At 47.1% G+C, this 21,175-nt stretch overlaps 5 protein-coding genes across 5 annotated transcripts; 3 read left to right on the top strand and 2 right to left on the bottom strand.

Annotated features, from left to right (window-relative positions):
• Positions 1–1,686: 1,686 nt before the first annotated feature.
• On the top strand, positions 1,687–4,385 carry GGS25DRAFT_514582 (P-loop containing nucleoside triphosphate hydrolase protein; the record flags this gene model as incomplete). Its single annotated transcript, XM_049263005.1, has 5 exons — positions 1,687–2,239; positions 2,279–2,512; positions 2,549–2,704; positions 2,738–3,567; positions 4,341–4,385. 5 exons carry the CDS (start codon positions 1,687–1,689, stop codon positions 4,383–4,385), a joined length of 1,818 nt encoding a protein of 605 aa, XP_049115258.1.
• A 2,114-nt stretch (positions 4,386–6,499) lies between these two features.
• On the bottom strand, positions 6,500–7,861 carry GGS25DRAFT_522378 (glycoside hydrolase family 76 protein; the record flags this gene model as incomplete). Its single annotated transcript, XM_049264223.1, has 2 exons — positions 6,500–7,399; positions 7,589–7,861. 2 exons carry the CDS (start codon positions 7,859–7,861, stop codon positions 6,500–6,502), a joined length of 1,173 nt encoding a protein of 390 aa, XP_049115259.1.
• A 3,284-nt stretch (positions 7,862–11,145) lies between these two features.
• GGS25DRAFT_514583 (polysaccharide lyase family 4 protein) lies at positions 11,146–13,834 on the top strand (the record flags this gene model as incomplete). Its single annotated transcript, XM_049263006.1, has 9 exons — positions 11,146–11,378; positions 11,434–11,783; positions 11,935–12,049; positions 12,132–12,177; positions 12,340–12,427; positions 12,483–12,508; positions 12,559–12,597; positions 12,648–13,549; positions 13,618–13,834. The coding sequence occupies 9 exons, from the start codon at positions 11,146–11,148 to the stop codon at positions 13,832–13,834; spliced, it is 2,016 nt and encodes a 671-aa protein (XP_049115260.1).
• A 2,789-nt stretch (positions 13,835–16,623) lies between these two features.
• GGS25DRAFT_309957 (MOSC domain-containing protein) lies at positions 16,624–18,474 on the top strand. The gene is made up of 2 exons (XM_049257712.1): positions 16,624–16,922; positions 17,128–18,474. The coding sequence occupies exons 1-2, from the start codon at positions 16,893–16,895 to the stop codon at positions 18,316–18,318; spliced, it is 1,221 nt and encodes a 406-aa protein (XP_049115261.1). The 5' UTR covers positions 16,624–16,892; the 3' UTR covers positions 18,319–18,474.
• A 454-nt stretch (positions 18,475–18,928) lies between these two features.
• On the bottom strand, positions 18,929–20,066 carry GGS25DRAFT_310096 (uncharacterized protein). Its single transcript, XM_049257713.1, has 3 exons — positions 19,890–20,066; positions 19,077–19,814; positions 18,929–19,001 (listed from the first exon to the last, which is right to left on the bottom strand). The coding sequence occupies exon 2, from the start codon at positions 19,681–19,683 to the stop codon at positions 19,156–19,158; it is 528 nt and encodes a 175-aa protein (XP_049115262.1). The 5' UTR covers positions 19,684–19,814; positions 19,890–20,066; the 3' UTR covers positions 18,929–19,001; positions 19,077–19,155.
• Between the last annotated feature and the right edge of the window lie 1,109 nt (positions 20,067–21,175).

Consider the following 21,175-nt stretch of genomic DNA (forward strand, 5'->3'; position numbering starts at 1 on the left):
AACACCTATTTTAATCCGACCAGATAATTAACCACTAACCACACCACTGGCTCATTCGAAAACGAACGTGGCACCTACACCATGGACGATGATCTCCATGAGCTCGAGCTCCTATCGCTGGTGTCTAAAGTTACGTCAGAGCTCCAGAACCATATAGGAATCTCCGACAAGACCTTAGCCGAATTCATCATCGCCCAGCGACTAGAGAGCTCTAACTTATCCGATTTTAAGTCCAAGTTGGCCCAGTTGGGCGGCGCAAGCTGGCCCGACAGTTTATTTGAGAGTATCGATCGTTTAGTCCGAACAATACATCCTAATTTCAAGGCCGAAAAAGATTCTTCAAGAGAAGAACATCAGCAAGTACGTACTTTGGAGGAGAAAGAGACTCTGTTCAAAGGATTGAGTATCCCAGATAAGGATGCTAGCAACGGAGGAGGAGATGACATAGATGATACCCTAGCACTTTTGGAAGGGCTCGAAAGCAAAGTTAGCGGTACTCGTCACGACAGAGAATCTAGAAAGCGATCTCGGAGCCCTGAGAGAGAAGCTTCGAAAAGAAAAAGGAAGGACAGGTATCGATCGCGAGAGCGTAAGGATCGCAACTACGACGATGACGAATATTACAATCAATCAAACGGTAACGGGGAACGAAAAGGTCGACGAGATGAACGAGATGAGCGAGATGGGCACCGATCACGCCGCGACGGCCACAGAGGGAGGAGGCAAAAATATGATGACGACGATAAGGAAGATGATAATATGTTCCGACGCCCTCCCGAGCCCGAACTCGATGATTCGCCTGTACTATACAAAGTCTACGATGGTCACGTCACTGGCATGAAGGACTTTGGTGCGTTTGTCAATCTGCATGGTGTCAAAGGCAAGGTAGATGGAATGGTACACATTTCGAACTTAGTCCAAGGCCAAAGAGTTAACCACCCTTCTGACCTCCTATCGAGGGGTCAAGATGTCAAGGTCAAGGTCACTAAAATTGAGTCGAATCGGATAGGACTTTCCATGAAGGATGTCGACCAGGAGACTGGTATGGACCTTGCCCCCCAAGCCCGCATACAATCAGGCGCAAATATGGAGAGTCTTGGAAGCCGGAACGGTGTGCTTGCCCGTAATGATGACAATTTGGCATCACTTGCGTCCTACAGCGGCCCACCGCGGTCTCACAAGAAAAGGATGACATCGCCAGAACGGTGGGAGATTCGACAACTGATTGCTTCCGGTGTGGCCAAAGCCTCAGATTATCCTGACCTAGAGGAGGATTACAATGCTACATTGAGAGGCGAGGGTGAGATGGAATTAGAAGAGGAAGTCGACATCGAAGTGCGAGATGAAGAGCCACCATTCCTTGCCGGTCAGACAAAGCAATCGCTAGAACTATCACCGATCAGGGTTGTGAAGGCACCTGATGGATCACTTAACCGCGCAGCTATGTCAGGGACTGCATTATCGAAAGAAAGAAAGGAGTTACGACAACAGGAGGTCGATGCTTCGCAGGACCAGACTAAGGTAGACCTAGCTTCGCAATGGCAAGACCCAATGGCGAATCCAGATAGCAGGAAATTTGCGAGTGATTTACGGGCTACAAAAGCCACCGCCACGAAGCCCGATGCCGTACCAGAGTGGAAGCAGGTCGTTGCACCCAAGGATCAGTCATTTGGCAAACGGACTACGATGTCAATTAAACAACAACGAGAAAGCCTGCCTGTCTTTGCCTTCAGAAACCAGCTCATAAAAGCCGTCCACGAGAATCAAATCCTGATTGTTGTTGGTGAGACCGGATCTGGAAAGACCACACAGCTTACCCAATATCTTGCCGAGGCAGGCTTTACGAACAAGGGCATGATAGGCTGCACCCAACCGCGACGAGTAGCAGCCATGTCCGTTGCGAAACGTGTTGCTGAGGAGGTTGGCTGCCAACTGGGAGACGAAGTTGGGTATACCATTCGATTCGAAGATTGTACAAGTCCATCAACCAAGATCAAGTATATGACCGATGGTATGCTGGAACGTGAGATTCTGATGGACCCAGACCTGCGTAGATATTCGGTCATCATGTTAGATGAAGCCCACGAGAGGACTATAGCAACGGACGTTCTTTTTGCGCTTTTGAAAAAAACCGTGAAACGACGAACAGATCTCAAGATAATCGTCACATCTGCTACACTGGATGCTGATAAATTTTCAGCATATTTCAACGAATGTCCTATCTTCACAATCCCCGGGCGTACGTTTCCTGTGGAGATATTATATAGTAGAGAACCAGAATCAGATTATCTCGACACAGCGCTGGTAACAGTCATGACAATTCATCTGACTGAACCACCTGGAGACATACTGGTTTTCCTCACAGGATCAGAAGAGATTGACACGGCGGCAGAAATATTATACGAGCGCATGAAAGCCCTGGGCCCTGGCGTTCCCGAGCTGATCATTCTGCCAGTCTACTCGGCGCTCCCCAGCGAGATGCAAAGCAGGATTTTTGATCCTGCACCTCCTGGTAGTAGAAAGGTCGTGATTGCCACCAACATTGCAGAGACCTCTATTACAATTGACCATATCTACTATGTGGTGGATCCTGGGTTCGTGAAGCAGAATGCATACGATCCTAAGCTCGGGATGGATTCTTTGGTTGTTACTCCTATCTCGCAAGCTCAGGCCAACCAACGTGCTGGTCGAGCTGGGCGAACTGGTCCTGGAAAATGCTTTAGACTGTATACTGAAGCTGCCTACCAGTCTGAGATGCTTCCCACAACCATTCCAGAAATTCAACGGCAGAACTTGGCAAATACCATTCTCATGCTAAAGGCCATGGGCATCAACGACCTACTACACTTCGACTTCATGGATCCACCCCCTACCAATACTATGTTGACAGCTTTGGAAGAGTTATATGCCCTGTCAGCATTAGATGACGAAGGTCTCCTAACTCGTCTGGGTCGCAAAATGGCCGATTTCCCTATGGAGCCTGCTTTAGCCAAGGTCCTCATCGGTGCAGTCGATATAGGCTGTTCAGATGAGATGCTTAGCATTGTCGCGTTGTTGAACCTTCCCAACGTCTTCTATCGCCCCAAGGAGAAGCAAACGCAGGCCGACCAAAAGAAGGCCAAGTTTCACGACCCCCATGGGGACCACCTCACCCTTCTCAACGTTTACAAGGCCTGGAAGAACAGCGGCTACGCAGCAGCTTGGTGCTTCGAGAACTTCATTCAAGCACGTTCGATGAAGCGCGCTAAAGAAGTTCGAGAGCAGTTGACGAAAATCATGGAACGGTACCGACACCCTATCGTTTCTTGTGGCAGAGACACCAATAAGGTCAGACAAGCTTTGTGTTCTGGATTCTTCCGCAATTCGGCGAGAAAGGACCCGCAAGAAGGGTATAAGACGTTAGTTGAAGGAACGCCAGTGTACCTGCACCCAAGCTCGGCGCTATTCGGCAAGCAGGCGGAATGGGTGATCTATCACACGCTAGTTCTCACTTCGAAGGAATATATGCATTGCACGACAAGCATTGAACCGAAGTGGCTCGTCTCAGCAGCTCCGACTTTCTTCAAGGTCGCTCCCACTGATAAGCTCAGCAAGCGCAAGAAGGCGGAGAGGATACAACCTCTGTACAACAAGTACGCGGCAGAAGACGAGTGGAGACTAAGCGCCCAACGAAAGGTTGGACGATCTGGTGGTGGAGGTGGTACGTGGGGTTAAAAACAGCATGGGATTGTTCGACTTGGGAAGACCAAGCTATTACAAAGAAGTTAGGTATTCCAGAGTACATTGGAATGTAAATTTACGTCGTTTGGGTCGGCTGCATTGGTGCAAACAAAGTCGGATCACACTTGTATTGTTAAGAGTTGAAGAAACTACAGTTTGATGAGTATGAATGGCCTGATTAATGGATACATATTTACACATGTTCTTGCTCTACGTCGTACGGTCTACTTAGCTTCCCCTGACTAAGGCTGACTTGTTGATATCATAGTGGTTGGTTTCTTAGGCCTTGTTCTTGCCCTAACAACCTTGGATCTAATACGCATTCATCTGACTGTGATACATCATAGTATGATGTAGTTATGTAATAGGGGTTGAGTCTCACCTAAGAGCCACACAGTTAGTCAGAATCAACTTCCAATACATAGTAGAGATCATCAGGGGCCTAACTAATATCGTAGGGTTAGCATCGCACTAACCTTAGTTCACGGCAAAACCCCAGAATAAACGCGCAAGATGCTAACCTATGAATATTCAATGGTGAGCTATTGACGCTTAGTGGCGTACTTAATCGCGCGTGTAATCCATTAGGTTGGCTGATGGCTCCGTGGTCCGGGATCGAGCGAGGTCTGTCTGGCCGGACGCCACGCACTCGTTCCCGGGTCTAATTGATGGGGTGGGGTTCAAAACTAAGGGTTATTCATTCATTACCTAGACGTCATCTTAATGTGAGGCTGGCTTTGTGAGACTACCTACTACTTAGTGATGTAGTACCTGAACTACTACGTAAGTAATTATTTACCAATATATTCCAATTTTCTAGGTTACAAATAACTATTGTGTCTCTATGTGCTACTTACTACCTGGTGCTACATAGGTGGTTGGGTACCTGCTAGGTACAAGTAATGGATGTAGAGGAGCCACATGCAGTATGTAGGTATGTAGCTTAAACGCACAAGGTGAGATTACCTCCTCTGACGCTATACACAGTACTAGGTACTCCCTTCGTTGATTTGACTTCGTGCCTGACCTACCTAGACACGAACACGCGACAGAAACTGACATCATGGATGTGACCGGCCTCGTATGTATGAGCTACGTAGGTAGGGAGATATCCATAGTGCAGCTGTGTAAGAGAGCAAGCCTTGGAAAGAAAGCCGAAGAAACCTGATATATCGCACGCATTCACTCATTCATTCATTCATCAATCAATCAATTCAATGAAGCGACACTTCCCTTTTCTGCCTGCATGTATCCGTTTTGTTTACCCTCCCCCGCAAGGTATGTATGTGATACCTAGGTGCTGGGGATGTATGTCGTATCTAACCTGGTTTATTAGCAACAGCAAGTGGCTGTATGTATGTAGTAAGCTCGAACCCGGCGCCTCGGCGCCTAGACGCCCGTCAATATATGGGAGAGGGGGGGGAGGGGGTTAGAGTGAGTGCCTATATTAAGTATCAAGAAGTGAAGCAAGGTAAGGTGAGCGAAGCAACAAGACCAAGGTGTCGTGTGCCCAACGGATAATATCGGAAGAAGTTAAGCTCCCTTGTGTTAACGTTCCATCTATCTACTAGTTATCTATCTCTCTCTTTTTCCTTCAGTCTGTAATTAATTTATTTAGGTAACTAACTATCTTGGCAAAAAAAAAAAAAAAAAAAAGATAAGAAGAGAGGTTGCAACTTGCAATTCATCGTTGACGTAAGGAATAACAATATCCCCATATATCCATGCACTCTGTATGCAGGCACGGGACTTCAACTGCCAGGTTGCATGAAGAGAGCTACCTAGTTATCCATCCCCCCCCGTAGGATCACCGACTAACTAAAATACAGTAACTATTTGCTTAGCAGCCTTAGCTACCTCGCTGCCCAGCAAAGCTGCTAACCTGCATGTAGCTCTCCAATAAATGAAAGATTCACATCGAGTTTAGTTAATCTAGTTATATCCACGTCTTCAATCCTAAAATGATAAAAAAAAAAATGAGGAACTCTTAACCCTTGCCTCCCTCTCTCTCTCTCTGACGTTAGCTAGTTAATTAGTACCTACGGCATAATAGCGGAAATAATAAAAGGGGGGAAGAAGGGAAGGGAATAAAGACTTTAACCACCACCACCACCAAAAAAAGCTCTCCCCTGTAATAACTAACACCAATTTCCACCTCGTTACCCAGTTTTTTCCGCAGTAGAGGTATAAACGACCATTGATCGCAACCTAACTTCAACCGGTTGGCACATGGCCTTTTTTCTTTCTTTTTTTAAGTTTCCTTACATCGATTTGATCACTTCTCCTTACATACAGTGTCATACACTACATGCAGACATATACATGTTACCCCAAATAACCCCGGCGATCACCTCGCCTACAAAGGGAAAAGGCAAGGGCGGGGCGAGCCAACCACGAGGATGCGTTAGAAGTGAAAGATGATCTATTTCTAGAAAAGGCGCGTGAGCGCGTGCGCCAGCACGGTGGCAGTCTGATGCCCGGAAGAGGAAATGAATTTCACCGCAATTATAACTCGTTCACTCATGGGTTTTTGCTTGTTGGGGAAGTCTTTCTTTGGTGGATTATGACTATCTTTACTTTAAGTTAATGATTACTTAATATAGAAGAATATAATGCGATTCTGCAATGTGTGTTGTTGTTGGTAGGTGACTACCTATACTAGGTACCTGAGGTAAATAAATGAGTGGTATCCAACATCCCGTGCCGATAAACCTGAACGCCGATTCGCCTCCCGCCCCTCTCAAAGCCTGCACACGCACATGTCATTAGGGCGGTGTGATTAAGCTACCGCTGCCGCCCCTACGAGGACGTCGAGGGCAGAGCTTTGGGTGCCTGCCGTTGGGTCTTGGAAAGGGCCTTGCCAGGTCGCACCGAGCTGGTTCTGATCGTTGCGGTTCTTGTCCCATATCGTGTCCGCGTTGGTGAGGAGAAAGTTTCGGATAGGTTCTGAAGGAGCAGCCTTTTGTAGGTAGTGTAAGTTTCGCATGAATATCCCTTTGAATTGCGAGCCGTCAGTTCCACAGTTTGGCTCGCAGCCATCAGAAAGGATACCATCCTTAGACAGCTTAGTAATAGCGGCGGTGGCAATGGTATTAGCTTCGTCGAGAAGCGATTTATCCCCCGTGGCTTGAGAAAGCTCCACTAACCCACCCAGGACAACTCCTTGGTTGTAGGTCCAGGTCTGCATGCCGTTGTTCTTGCAGGCATCCGTAAGCCCATCGTTGATCAAATTGTCACTGTTGATTAGCCCGCTATTCTTGAACCAGTTCCATTGGGTGTTGGCGATGTCGAGGAAGTAACCCTTTCGAGAGGGGATTCGGTTGGCAAGAGAGGCGGCGACACTAAGATAAAGCTCGTTCGCGATGGCATTGGTGTATGTGCCAACTTTACTCCAGTAGATACCACCACAGGTAGAGTTGCCCTTCTTCATATCCTCGAAGATCTCGACGGCGGCCTGAAGATACTGCTGGTCTCCAAGGCCTTGGACGCCAACATCGTAACTGCGAATCATAGCTAGTGCCCACCAGCCTTCATCATCGTAGTAGTCGTTGAGGAAGTTGTCAAAACCTCTCTCACCAATCACAGCTCTTTTTGGTACTCTGGTGTATGATGAAATGGGGAGTCCCGCCGCCGACAGGGTCTTTTTGGCCTGTACTGTGGTCTTTTGTGCTTGATCGTACTGTTCCATATAGAATTAGCCATGTTTTAACTGTATGGGATTTGAAGCGGATATTAAAATGGACATGAGCTGTTATGCTCGTTGGGGGGGGGGGGAGCTCGTGACTCCTGAATATCATCACGAAGTGATTCGAGCTCTCGAGCACATAAAATGAGAGAAGCGAGGAAGAGATCCTTCGACTAGACTTACAGTGTTCTGTATTATCTCTGGGATATTTAGGGAATTAGAAGCCGACTCGTCTACAATCGCGAAGTCGGCCAACACAGTTAAGCAATTGGCGCTATTCCACCAGCCAGTGGTGTCCCATAAGCCGGTATCACGGTTATACCATTGCTGAAGAGTGCCCAGCGCATCGACGGTATGAGAGGCATATGTCGCTGAGTCGGCGCGGCCGCCAATATGACTAGACATTAAGAAAATGGCCCTAGAGGCCAAGGAGCCGATGAAAGTTGAAGAAACCATGGCGATCACACTGAATAGAAAATGGTTCGTATGATGGAGCGGGAAAGATTCCAGAACCGGCCTGGGGTTAAGAAGAGAAAGAGATGTTTAAATATAAATAAATAAAGAATTATATGGTAGTAACACTTGCTACTTGATCGGATGGATGGGGATCTTCAACTCGATCTCAACCGGGAGTAGATTAAGGGAGAGTGACGAGGATGTGGATCATGTCTCAAAACAGGTTCATATGCGTGCGGACTCACATGAGCTCAGCAAAGCTCTAGCTTCGTCTAAACAGTGTACATAGATAATAGGTATAATCCACAATACACATTCCAGACATGGGTCGTCTCGCGATCCGTAGATCAGCTTGACAGTAGGGCTGGTAGGACTACACAAACGCTGCACAAACGCTGTGCAAGCCGAGCCAGCGGCGTGTTTCCTACGCACCCGAAGAAGTTGCTCGCGGCACTTGATGATTGGCAGTGCGTCCGCCACGGTAGACCCTAGGACAATCTTTGACGACGAAGGAAAGGGATGAATATGTTGGGCATGCTGAGTGAAAAAAATGCCGGGTTAAGTTTGTGACTAGCTACCTATGGGTAGGCAATGGGTAGGCAAAGGGTAGGCAAAGGATAGGCAAAGCATGGGAAGCTGTAAAGAGATCTCCGATAGGGTCGTGCTCCTGTTTCAGAAAGGATATGATTCTCATGCTGGGGGTAATGTTGCATGAATAATCCTTTTAGACGGAGGTTTTCATATTTCGACCAAGAGGAGGATACACACGAATACTCTGTACGAAGTAACTAGTTAGTAGTATCAATAATTCCCGAGCCCATTACTTTGTTAGTTTTAGTTTAGATCTGGCCGAATGTCGAAATAGATCTGCCCTCAAGTCATCCTCGTCACCCCGTTTTTTATTTTATTTTGGTAGACACCATCATTTGCTCCTTTTGCCCCTGAAAGAACAGTCAGATGGCCACAAAGAATGAGAAATCCGAGCTGCAAGTAACCCTCGTGGTCTGGTCTGGTCTGGCCGTTCATAGTCTGTGTTGTCTAGCCTACACAGGCGCCCAAGTTTGGAATTTGACAACATTTGAGGTTTCAAAAAGTGATTAGCAAGTAAGATAAGTTCAAATGCTTTCCTTGATTCTCGTTGGCCTTTTCTTAAATTTTTTTTATTGGTGGTACGCGAAGGTACGTTCGAGCCCAGCGTTAGATGAAACAACGTGAGCTTATTAAGGTACCCATTTAATGTACTATCAGTATCTATTTTATGCTAGATAAGAGGAATAACCTTTATCCAGCCATTAAGGAGAGCACGATTAGGGGTAGTGCATTGCCAGTGCAGTGCCCAGTGCAGTGCCATTCAATAGCATCTACTACTAGTACTATGTAGTAATACCGGTACCTTGGCTTTACTGGGGCTACTACCGCCACTAGCAAGCCCCAAGCCCCAAGCCCCAAGCCTTAGCACTGAGTTGCGTGCGTATCAATTGATCTGTATCTGTACCTGACGAACATTGAAGAAACCCACATGCCATGCTTTGCGGCCTTTGCCACATGTATGCTATCATTGATACCCATCCACATGCATACTACTAACCTAGTATTATTACTATGTAGTATTTACTTCAACAAAGTGGGGACCTATGGTATTGTATTGTACAATTCAATGTTCTGACAATACTGTGTACACAATACTACAGTACTAACTATGTAGGTAGTATGGGTCCACGCTGGTGTAGTAGTACAGTCACTACATCAATGATGGTATCACCTATATACTAAAATAATCCAATAGTTGCGGCTTTACAACTCAAAAGAGAAATCGAGTAACCTCAAGTGCTTTGAAAGAAAGTAAAGAGTACATAACTACTTACTAAGTATATTGAAGTATAAAAAAAGAAGGTTCAATGTTAGCGCTGATGCGCATGTACCAAAGCGGGTCGGGTATTACCTAAACTTAGGTATTACTAACTACTAGTTACCTAGTAGTAACTAGTTAGTACATATGTAGTATTAAAGTTTGCTGTCTTCGGCTCCGCAATCCCGATCCGTCCTGCATCTGTTCAATCATTTCAATGTTCAATGTTCAATGTTCAATGTTTACTAACTTAGTTAGTTATTGCACAATACACTGCAATGCATACATATTGAAGCACTTCTAGGGCTACCTCATCCAATCCAGCCCATCCATAACTCTGAATCATTACCAACTGTACCCCAAACCACATGCGTCCTGTACAATGACGATATTGGTGATAGTGATGCTTGTACCATCTCCATATGTACAGCATTCAATGTTACATGACTTGGCTTGATCAGTCATGAGCCATATTACCTTGCACTGCCTTAATTGCCACTTTGTCTCCGTCTGCCCTTTTTCAACCACGAGCAATATGTCGTATCGACAAATCATTCGACTAATCAAATGCGTCCCAGCTGACTGGATACAAAGCCGAAAGATGCAGGGGAGTTCACTTGCGGATCACCGTTGCACTGTTATGCATGCGCAAACCTACTAGCCAGGTATCCAGCGCCATCATCTGAACTACGAAGTCTGGCATAATAGGTTGTTTATAGATCATATGTTCTATAAGTCAGTTACACCAGCAAACCTCCAATGATCGACGTTCCATTCAGCCCATCCCTATGCAGGACCAATTGGGAGCCCTAAACCTCGTCTCAACTCCTCTTCGAAGAAGTCTAGAAGCTTGCCAACCTAACCGAGACCAACCTTCGTTGCTACAAGCATCACCTAATTTATCAGAGCTACCTATCTGCCTATCTAGGTAGCCAACTCATAGAAGATGATAAACATAGGTAGTCTAAGAGGTAAGTGGCTACCTAAGTGGCTACCTAGGTAAGTAATGCTGAGATCGTATAGGCTATTAACCCTTCTGCTTTCTCGCTATGTCCTTTACCGAGATCCGAAACTACCCTGGGCCTCTCCCCAGCCAGATTCTCCGCAGTTATATGCCGTTGAGCGAAGTCTCTATCGAAGATATTAAGCCTCACCCCACAAACTCCCCGCATTCAGCACCGTTCCCCGTACCTACTAAGTAGATAGGTATCTAGTTCGCGGAATAATTACCTAGAAGTGGAGTATGAATTTCTCCAACCGTAATGCCTAAGTCTACTATACGGGGTACTATACGGGGATTCGTTCAAGCCATTTCCGAAGATCGACGATATATATGCCTAAGCTGCCTTATTAAAATATCCAATAGCTTACGAGACAGGCTAATATGTACAGTATATTCTTGTATCACGCGTTAAACTCTTGAAATCGAGTCAAGATGCTTCTCCGCGCGATTTCTTGCTCGTTTCTTAGTCTCCTGTCTCTTTCTAGACGCGTAAACGCCGAAGTGGTTGCAACCGAGGATGGCGCTCATCTTGTCATTCAGAATGACCGGCTATACGCACGTGTCGACAAGGCCTCGGGGTCTATGGATGCCGTGGAGCTGGATGGTCAAAACCTGTTAGGCACTCCTTCTGGATCTACCGGCAAATTCTATTTGGACTGCTATTGGTAAGTAACATGAAACTTTTACAACGTAACGCAACGCGGCTGAAGCTCAATCGAGTACACCGCAAGGCTTCTGGACACCCGGATCATCGCAACCCACCTATAAGCTATACTCGGGAACAGACGTGGCAGGGATAAGTTACGGAGGCATCAAGATGTCTGACACCTACACACCCACCGGCCAAATTCTCGAGCAATATTGGTTCCTTAAGGATGGCGAGACTGGCTTACACGCCTTTTCACGTCTTGCATATCACAGCAAGACCACACCCTTCTTGCGCAACCTTCAAGAATTTCGGACTCTCTTTCGGCCAAACTCGAACATATGGACGCATCTCGCGACTAATGGATTGCAATATGCCCCACTGCCTAGCAAGAAGGCTCAGGGAAGCCAGGTCGTGGTACAAGGTGAGGAACTATTAGAGTTTACGTTGAACAGTCCCATCAGCCTCGAGGCCGGGACGAATGATGTTTCGGGAGCACCGAGACATCACTATATGCCCTATTCTCGTATACGAAGACCCCATTTTCGGAAAATACTGACCCGCGCACGTTATAGATGCTACCTGGTACTTGGGTAACACGCCTGATGACCCTTACGTTCAACAAGAAGCCGACTATTTCACCAAGTACACATTTCAAGACACTTGGAGGAATCATGATGCCCACGGGATGTTAGTCGGATTCTTCCCCGTCTACCTACCTACCTAGGCAGGTACTTTCTTGGTCTTGGCTAGACTGACATGATGTACCCAGGTACGCCGATGGATCCCAGACATCGGACAATTCAACGTTCGGAGCTGTAAGTATACCCCCGAGTAATCTTCCGATTACACACTTATCTTTCCGCTGAAGCTTCACCGCCCATGAGCAACCCCCGTACAAGTCTTGTGACCTATACCGGGGGCTTCCCTGAAACTAGTCTCTCTCACACATAGAATCTACCTAACTTCGTATTGTATAGTGGATGGTGATGAACACGAAGGAAACCTACTTCGGTGGTCCGTTGCATTCTGACTTGGTTGTTGATGGGATAGTATACGATTACATGGGTCAGTGGTCATCTACTGCTTAGGACGTGATGAAGTTAACTGACTTGGATCTTAGTGTCGAACCATCATGGAGATCAAACGGTCAGTCGGCTATAACACTTGAGGATTACATGGTTGCTAATACTTCAAAGCCAAACATAACCGACGGATTTGACCGTACATTTGGCCCAGTAAGTCAATCACATCCTATGCGCGTCGGGGTTTCCATTGACCAAATCAGCAATACTATTACTTCAACCATTTTCCTGCTGGAACTGATCTTCAGGTTCTTCGAGAGGACGCAGCGCAGTTCGCAGATCCGGAATGGAACGCCGAATTCTATGATTCTATCGCGGAATACGTGCCCAATTATGTTCCTAGCAACAAGCGCAGTACCTGGAAATTACACGTCGACCTACCTAAAAATGCCAAAAATGCCATTGCCGTATTGTCACAAAACGGCGTGGATTTCCAGGACAATGTTTCCGACATCGAGGCTTACCAGTACTGGGCCGAGATCAACGAAGCTGGCGATTGCAATATTCCACGAGTGAAAGCTGGCACGTATCGTCTCACGATATATGCCGATGGCATTTTTGGACAACATGTTCAAGACGATATCTTGGTGCGTGCCGGGCAAGTAGAGACTACTGAAGTCAAATGGGAAGAAGAAAGTCACGGAAGCGAGATCTTTCGCATAGGCACGCCAGATAAGAGTAGCGGCGAATACCGGCACGGCTACGAGCGTGATCCGACCCATCCGCTTCATCCGGAGCAGTATAGGATCTATTGGGCTGCTTATGACTTCGTGGATGACTTCCCGAACGGCGTTACTTTCAAAGTTGGCGAGAGTGATGTCTCCAAAGACTTGAATTATGTTCACTGGAGTGTGTTTGGAGGCTATGCCAACTCCCTCCGTCCTACATCGTATTACGGCGACGGCAATGTCAACAACTGGACTATCGTGTTTGACTTGGACAAGTCTCAGATAGAGCAGAAGAAGACAGCGACTTTCACAGTTCAATTAGCTGGAGCCAAAACTGCTGCAGGCAACACGGATGTCTTCAACGCATCCGAGCCCCACGCCAATTTGGCATATACGGTTAATATCAACGGAAAGGATCTTGAGCCTTGGGTGATCCCGTAAGTACCTTCACGCCCACCACGTACACACTCTTTTCATCTCCGATGGCTTACTGACCGTCTGATAGCTGGCACCATAGCTCCTCCTGCGCTGTGCGATCCGCTGTCATCTGCTATAACATCGGAAACAAGTTCGCCTTTGATACGGCCTTGCTCAAAGAAGGCGAAAATGCAATCATACTGAGCCTACCGTTCAACGCGACGAATTACGAAAGCGCGGTGCTGCCCAACTCCGTATATGTTCAATACGATGCACTAAGGCTAGAGGTCGCTAACGCTCTGTAAAGCGACTACCGTTATGAGAGAGCCACGTAAACTACGCTAATCAAAGCCTCCGGAATTTATACAACTACCTAGGTACCTAGGTAGAGTAGGTGGATATCTAAAAATAATTATGGCAGCTCTTGATTATCTAATAAAATATTTTCCTACCTTTACCTTGCCTTTATCTTCTCGCCAATCAGTCTACGAGTTGCAAACCTCTTTTGCTATCGTGGCCGTTGCGTCTCCCGGGAAATAAGTTAAGGTGAGAAAGATACGCCTTGAGCTGCAGAGCCCACCCGAATAAGCCAAGGCAGAATCAATATCTACCGATACCCAGTAAGCCATGTGTGGTCTTCATAGCTGAGGGTTGTGATTCGATTCGCAGCTACCGACATATTTTCCTTGAGAAAGCAGAAAGCGAAGTATGTATGCCATCCAGACCCAGACAAAGAAAGCTGACTTCGCATGACTAGTAGCTTAGCTTAGCTTGTGTAGGTAGAAAATAAAGGGGGTCAGCTACTATATATGGCCAATAGGAGGGCCTTCCACACACCTTAGGGAATCGACCCGAGCAAATCCAAGTGTTATGAAGCTATGGGTCGAACGTTCTTTGAAACTCAGAAAGGCGTGCCTGATTTGCTCACCCCCTTTTTCCACTCCCCCTCCCCTAAAACATTAGGTAGGTAGGTAGGTACCTACTGCCAGGTAAGAAGACCAAACGCATCGATGGAAGCTCCCGCCAGCCCGGTTCCCTATCAGTTGCTGGGTACCGAATTAGCCTTAATAAATAGCCTTTCATTAATATAACTTGACTGACTGGCCACCTGTTATTATGTATCGGCCCCCCCCTCCCCCCCTTTTTTTTATTCGGACATTCTCGCTAAAAAAAAAGAAAAGAAAAAGAATAAGAAAGAAAGAACAGCCGATTATTTTCTGTGCCGAGACCCCGGGTGGTCCACCCACCCATTCTTCCAAGGTTTTTACCTACCTTACATACATACATGCCTACATACCTACATTCACACATGCATACACGCATACCCAGGTGCTTACCTACCCAGGTTTCTATGGTATGACAGGTCACACCATAGATACTTACATAGATCTCTAGTTAGATCCATATTCTTTCGGCTGCCTTGCTGGCCTGCCTGCCCTCGCTGTTGTTAGTTAGCGGGTGGCTGCCCGATAGGCTCTTGGTTCCTGTGTGTCTTATATATTTGTGGGGGAGGGAGGGCCTGGACTTTTTTTTTTTTTTTTCCTTGTCTTGTGGGGTTTTGGACGTACTTACTTACCTGCGTTCTATGTTTCTCATCGGCGTCACCGGTTATAACATGTAGGCGGTGCCTGTCTACCAGACTCTACCTAGGTAGGTGCCTATGCATGCGAGTATGACAACCTTGGAAGTCTCTTAACCTCAGGTACCTACCTACCTAGGTAGGCAGGTATACCACGAAAAGTCGACATTCTCCATGCGGCCAAGTTTCTAGAGTCTAGAGAAAATTCACATGACAGCTCTAACTTTCTCGAGTAGGTAGGTGGAATAGGGGGGCTATGTCCAGTCGCCCCCTTCCCCTTGGAGTATAGTGTATAGGTATGCCTTGGAAGTCTAGGCAGGTAAACGGGTAGGTAGGAAACTTGATATTCAGGGGCGTAAATGGTTTTACGACCGTTTATGCCTGGCTTCGAGCAAAGTCACTGATACATGTACGTGATAATGACGATGATGATGCTGATGGTGATGATGATGTTCCGAATCTTTCCATGTCATATCTGCCCACCCATAGTACCTACCTAGCATCTATACCCCCTTTAGCCCTCTCCCGTTCCACGGCCATAAGCTCCAGGCTGTTAATAAGATAGGTACCTACCTACCTACCCAGTATCCACGATGCAGGCAGGTTGAACATCTACTAGCTAGCTACTTAGGTAAGAAGGTATTATGTATGTACCTACTTATGCCACGACATGATCTCGTACTCGGGAATCCCATACATAGGAATGTCGTCGAATCAGCCCTTCTCCTACATAATTCCCAGGTACGCGCGCGTGTAGATACCTATCTAGGTAGGTATATTTTTTTATTAACTACCTACCAAGGTAGTTAGGCAGATGATAACTAAACGTTTATTCCAACTACTTACCGGCTTACTACTACTATATGCAACATCCGAGTCTAACCCCCTATCTATCTCTTATCATCATTAAGGTTTAGCACCCCCTGACCAGGTATGTACATAACTAACTACCTCCGCTTCGGACCCGCCGAACGAACGAACGGAACCAAACGGCGTTGTTCGTATTGGCCCGCGGGACGAGTCCGACGCCCCGAAAGCCGACCTCGCTTCCTTCCTCTTTATTTTTTATTTTTTTTATTTATTTATTTATTTCGTATTCTTTCCCGTGTCCCTCCGCAAAACATACATACCTAGGTAACCGTTCCTTTCCCCGCGTATATGCATGCCCTAGATGATGCAGCATTATAAAAGAAAAAGAAAAGAAAAAAAGAAGCTCCGGATAGCAAAACAACATCGAATCAATCATCTAGGTTACCCAGTTGCTTTCGGTAGCTTGAATTGAGGCTCTGCACCACTCACTCCCCCCCCCCGCATTGCGTCAGTGGTGATCCCCCTCTTCCCCTCTATCCATCCATCCTTCTTTACCATAACTATCATATCTACTACCTTACATACCTACCAACCTACTGCCTACCTGAACAAGCTGCCTACCAACCTATACACAATCTACACATCTCCCTGCGTTTAATCTAATCTAATCTAATCCAGTCCAGTAACATATAATATAGCCTATGCATCTTTTTTCCTCATTTCTCCCAACGAACCAACCCACATAGTTTCGTATTTCATTCAATTGTCGTCGTCGTTGTCTTAATTGATTGATTGATTGATACCCTAGCACGTGTAAATATATTACAACGGGATTGCTATATCGGGTATACCGACCCGAACAGCTATAGCTAATAGCTAATACTACTACTACTACTACTACTACTACTACTACCACCACCTCTCTCAAAACTTCAGCCTTTCTAAGAGTAGGTACCTAGGCAGATATAGACAAGATGGGACGAAACAAGGTGAAAATCACCGAGGTAAGTTACACACACCATTATACCCACTTCCAAGCTAGGTGCAAACCTCCTTGGCAAGGGAAGAAGTAGAGTCAGCCTCTCTTTTTCTCTCTCTCTCTCTCTCTCTCACACACACACACACATACACACATTCACTACGTCATTTCAATACTCACCCACCCCACCCCCTACTTATCCCTACTCATACTCACCTCCTTTCACGCAGTTATACATCTACCCCATCAAATCCCTCCGCCCCGTCTCCCTGCACACAACGCGGCTCCAGCAGGAAGGGCTACAGCACGACCGACGATTCATGCTCCTCAAAGTCATCGACCCTTCCCCACCCTCATCTAGCCCCCACTACAAAAACATACAGACGGCCTATTTTCCCGAATGCACATTGTTCGACCAAGCCCTGGATGATACACACGAGCACGTCATCGTCACGCACCGTAAGCACCAGCGCAGTCCGCTGCGTGTGCCGCTGCGCCCGCACACCGTGGGTCTCGAGACAGTGGAGGTGCGGCTCTTCGGCAGCGCCGCGCGTACCCACCGCATGGGCGACCCGTACGACGACTGGTTTACGTCGTGTCTGGGTTACCGCGCCGTGCTCGTGTACATAGGGGACCACCGGCGTGCGGTGCTAGCACACGCCCCATCACCGCCACCGCCGGTTTGCCGAGAACAAGCTCGGTCTTGGTTTACCTCCATTACGTCGTTTCTCCCGCGAGTACTGCCAACGAGTGGGGGCGGGCTCGGGGAAGCAGGGGAGGGTGTTGATGATAAGGAGGGGCAGGACGAGGGGGAGAGAGCATCGATAGGCGGGTTAACCTTCAACGAAGCAGCGCCATTCCTAGTGACGTCTAAAGCATCACTGCGCGAAGTCAGCGCCCGGTTACCGGAAGGCGAAACCATGGATATGATTAAGTTCCGACCCAACATCGTCGTAGATGACATATCCGATGAAGAATCCGACGACGAAATCACGGAGGAGGAAGGGGGGAGTTGGGGAGAGAAAAGAACAAAAGAGCTCAAAGCCTGGGAAGAGGACTTCTGGGCAGAGCTACTCCTAGCGCGTGACGGGAAACGGCTGGCGCTGACAGCCAACTGCGCGCGGTGTATCTCGATTAACATCGACTACGAGACGGGGCGTCCGGCGTCCGGCGAGCAGGGAACCGTACTCAAGAAGCTTATGAAGGACCGCCGCGTGGACACCGGTAACAAGTGGTCCCCCATCTTCGGGCGGTATGCCTTTCTGCTACCACCGCTGCGCGACCATGTGCTAAATATAGATGACCAAGAAGATGAAATGGGAAGAGGGCAAAGGGAGCTGATAGCTGACGTCGCCGTGGGAGACGTGATCAAGGTGACGAAACGTATACGTGAGAGGGACGTATGGGCTTGGCCGAAGTGAGCCCGCGCGTACCTATTTGCTACAATGTCGTTAGGTAGGGGGGGGTATAACGCTCGATCGAGACGAAGCGATAGCTAGGCGAGCTGAAGAGGAGAGAGGGCTGCACATGGAGCCAGCTTTCTCTACCTGCCTATTGCGATTAGGGAAAAGCAAGCAGGTAAGCGAGCTAGCGAGCTACATACACGAGTGACAGCTGTCATTCGAATCACTGGTGTGCGCACGAGGGTTTGTCGGATCGCGATCGAGTTACATCCGGTCGGGACCAAACTTGTCTCGGGGAAGCAAAGCTGCTGGGGAATTACCGGGTTTCGCTAGCCATCAAAGATCAGAGGCGAGACCGTGATTGGTTTGGTCACACATATATGTATGGTTACGCGTAGATAGGTAGGTACGAGGTAGTGCAAGCATTGTGATGTAGGTGGAAAGATAGATAGATGAAGCGTCATAATACATACTGAAGAGCATGGCATGGCATGGTATGCATGCAATATATGATATATGGGGTCAAGGCTGACCCGCTGTGTTCCCCCAACGTCGGCTGCCGTGTACAAACGACAGGTGAAGGCTGTCCTCCACAACAACCCAATCGATGTTCCAGACATTCCAGAAGCAGACGGGACCTTGCAGACTGCCGCGTGTGCGAAAGCGCGTGTCTCCACGTTGCACAGCGTTTGTAAGTAGCCCTGCCTAACATATCAGCTTTCCTCGTTGGGCCGCACGCAGCAGCCTCAACTTTTGACTTCTGACTTCATTCTAACCTGATATTTCCCCATGGCCCATGCTGTATACGCCAGACCAAACACACATACACACACACGCACGCATAACTGAACACAGCTAAACCGATGTCCCTTGCAACGTGGCATCAAAACTCGGCATATGAGCTTTGCCTTCCCGGCACCAACAACATTGAAAGTATTTTTCTCTATGTGGGAATAAAAAAAAGATTAATGAACAATATTGAATGAATAAGGTAAGTAAGTGTACTTGCGTACTTGCTTTCTTTTTTTTTGGAGCCATGATTTCTTTCCTTTTTGTACTCCTTCTGCGCCATACCGGAAGCAACGTGTAATAAGTAATGAAGTAAGGGGAAAAGACAAGAAGAATTGGCTCTCGACACAATATGACTATTGTTTGACGACAATTCCCTGCACCTGTGACTCCACCACCTTGTATGAGAAGATGAAAAGGGACAGAAATAAAATGAAAGGAGATCCTTCGTAAACCAATGACAATAACCATTGCCAACGCTGAAATCCAGCTTTCATATAAATTTTCCGTTTGTTGTTCCGCTTTTCCCAGTATCCAGTGTACAATACAGTCTAGAAAGGAAATGGGGTTTCCGTGGCGTGAAGGCGACATCATAATTGCCAGTGCGATCCCTGTACGCCTCAGGAACTCCGAAAACAATCATACATACATGAAAATAGGGGAATTAGAAGATGAAAAGAAAAAAGCACCTAAACCTAAACCAAAATCCTCTGTAAATGCACTGTCTATTTGGGGGTAGAGGGAAATCGTATCAAATCATGAGTGCCGTCAAACAGAGCTAGGATGTAGGTACCACATACACCACATACAGCCTGTGACATCGGTGTAACGCTTTGTCGGGAAAGTGATCTATCTCATCGGGATCTGAGAAGATTGGACTAGGATGCGCTGTGGCTCGTTGAGTGGCTGAGAGGATAGGGTAACGTATTGCGTGAATCCCCATCGACAAGACAACGGTCTAGGCCAATAGGATCATATCATGGCTGGTTGTGGCCACGACCTGCAGCAACCTAGCGTAGTTGACAAGGGGGATCCTCCCCGCTCAACTTCCGGGGATCGATGTAATTTTGTCAAGGATCCAACAATTCCATTTTGTTTTGTTTTTTTCCGAATGTGAATCTTTAACCTGTAACGCCGGATGAAGGGTCACCCTTCCAATCGAAAATGAAGTAAAAATAAAAATTCAACCTTGGCTTTGACAAAAGCTGAGGTTATGACCTTGGGACTAGATTGGTTGCCTTGTCAGCATTCCACTCATCTCCTTCCATGTCATTTTTTTTCATTATGTCATGACATATGAAACATGACAGATAGAATGTCCTAACTCACTTCAATAGAGAAGCCTGAGACAACGGCTCAGCCTAACACAGGCATATTAGGCATCTTGCGCCTACACGTTGTGGACGCAAGCCCGGCACGTGTGGATCTTGCAGTATCTACACTCGAAAATCCACCAGTGCGGACCAGAGTGGCACAAGTTACATGTCCATTGGACCAGGGTGTTGTCTGACTTGATCATCTTGAAAGAGTGAGCGCAGTTGCTTCCCAAGGCCATGTTGGATAGAATTAGTCCCGAGTTGTGCTCTAGAAACGGGCTTCTGAGTTTCTGGCGTCTTCAAGTTGACTAGTTGGCTTCTTATGCCTAAGATGCTAGGTGGTGAGTTAGTCATATGAAGGTGATGACCTTTTGTCAAGTTCGAGAATGCTTACAGTAAGAGGGCTGAGAAGAAAAGGAAGATGTAATAGGGGCGTAACTTGTTTCCAGAAGAGTAGAGGGTTGAGTTGGGAGTCAAGGGAGATAGGCTGAGAATGGAGCGAGATGACGAGTAGCTTTATATAACCGACAGTTTACAAGTCAATGGGTGACCCCCTGAGGTCCAAGGAAATGTTGGGTTGTCTTGATTTTGTTTGCCAAATGTGGGCTTCGACACGGGAGGGTAAGTATGAGGAGGGCGGCTGTTGTTTGTAGCGAGCGAGGTGAAGTGAGTGAAGTACGTAGTAGGTGAGTAAGTGAGTGGACGAGTATAGGGCTGGGGGCTAAGCAGGATTTTTCAACAGGCAAGGACCAGATAGATAATATGAGACG

The sequence above is a fragment of the Hypoxylon fragiforme genome (assembly GCF_022984875.1).
Source record: "Hypoxylon fragiforme strain CBS 206.31 chromosome Unknown GGS25scaffold_6, whole genome shotgun sequence".
Taxonomy (NCBI): Eukaryota; Fungi; Ascomycota; class Sordariomycetes; order Xylariales; family Hypoxylaceae; genus Hypoxylon; species Hypoxylon fragiforme.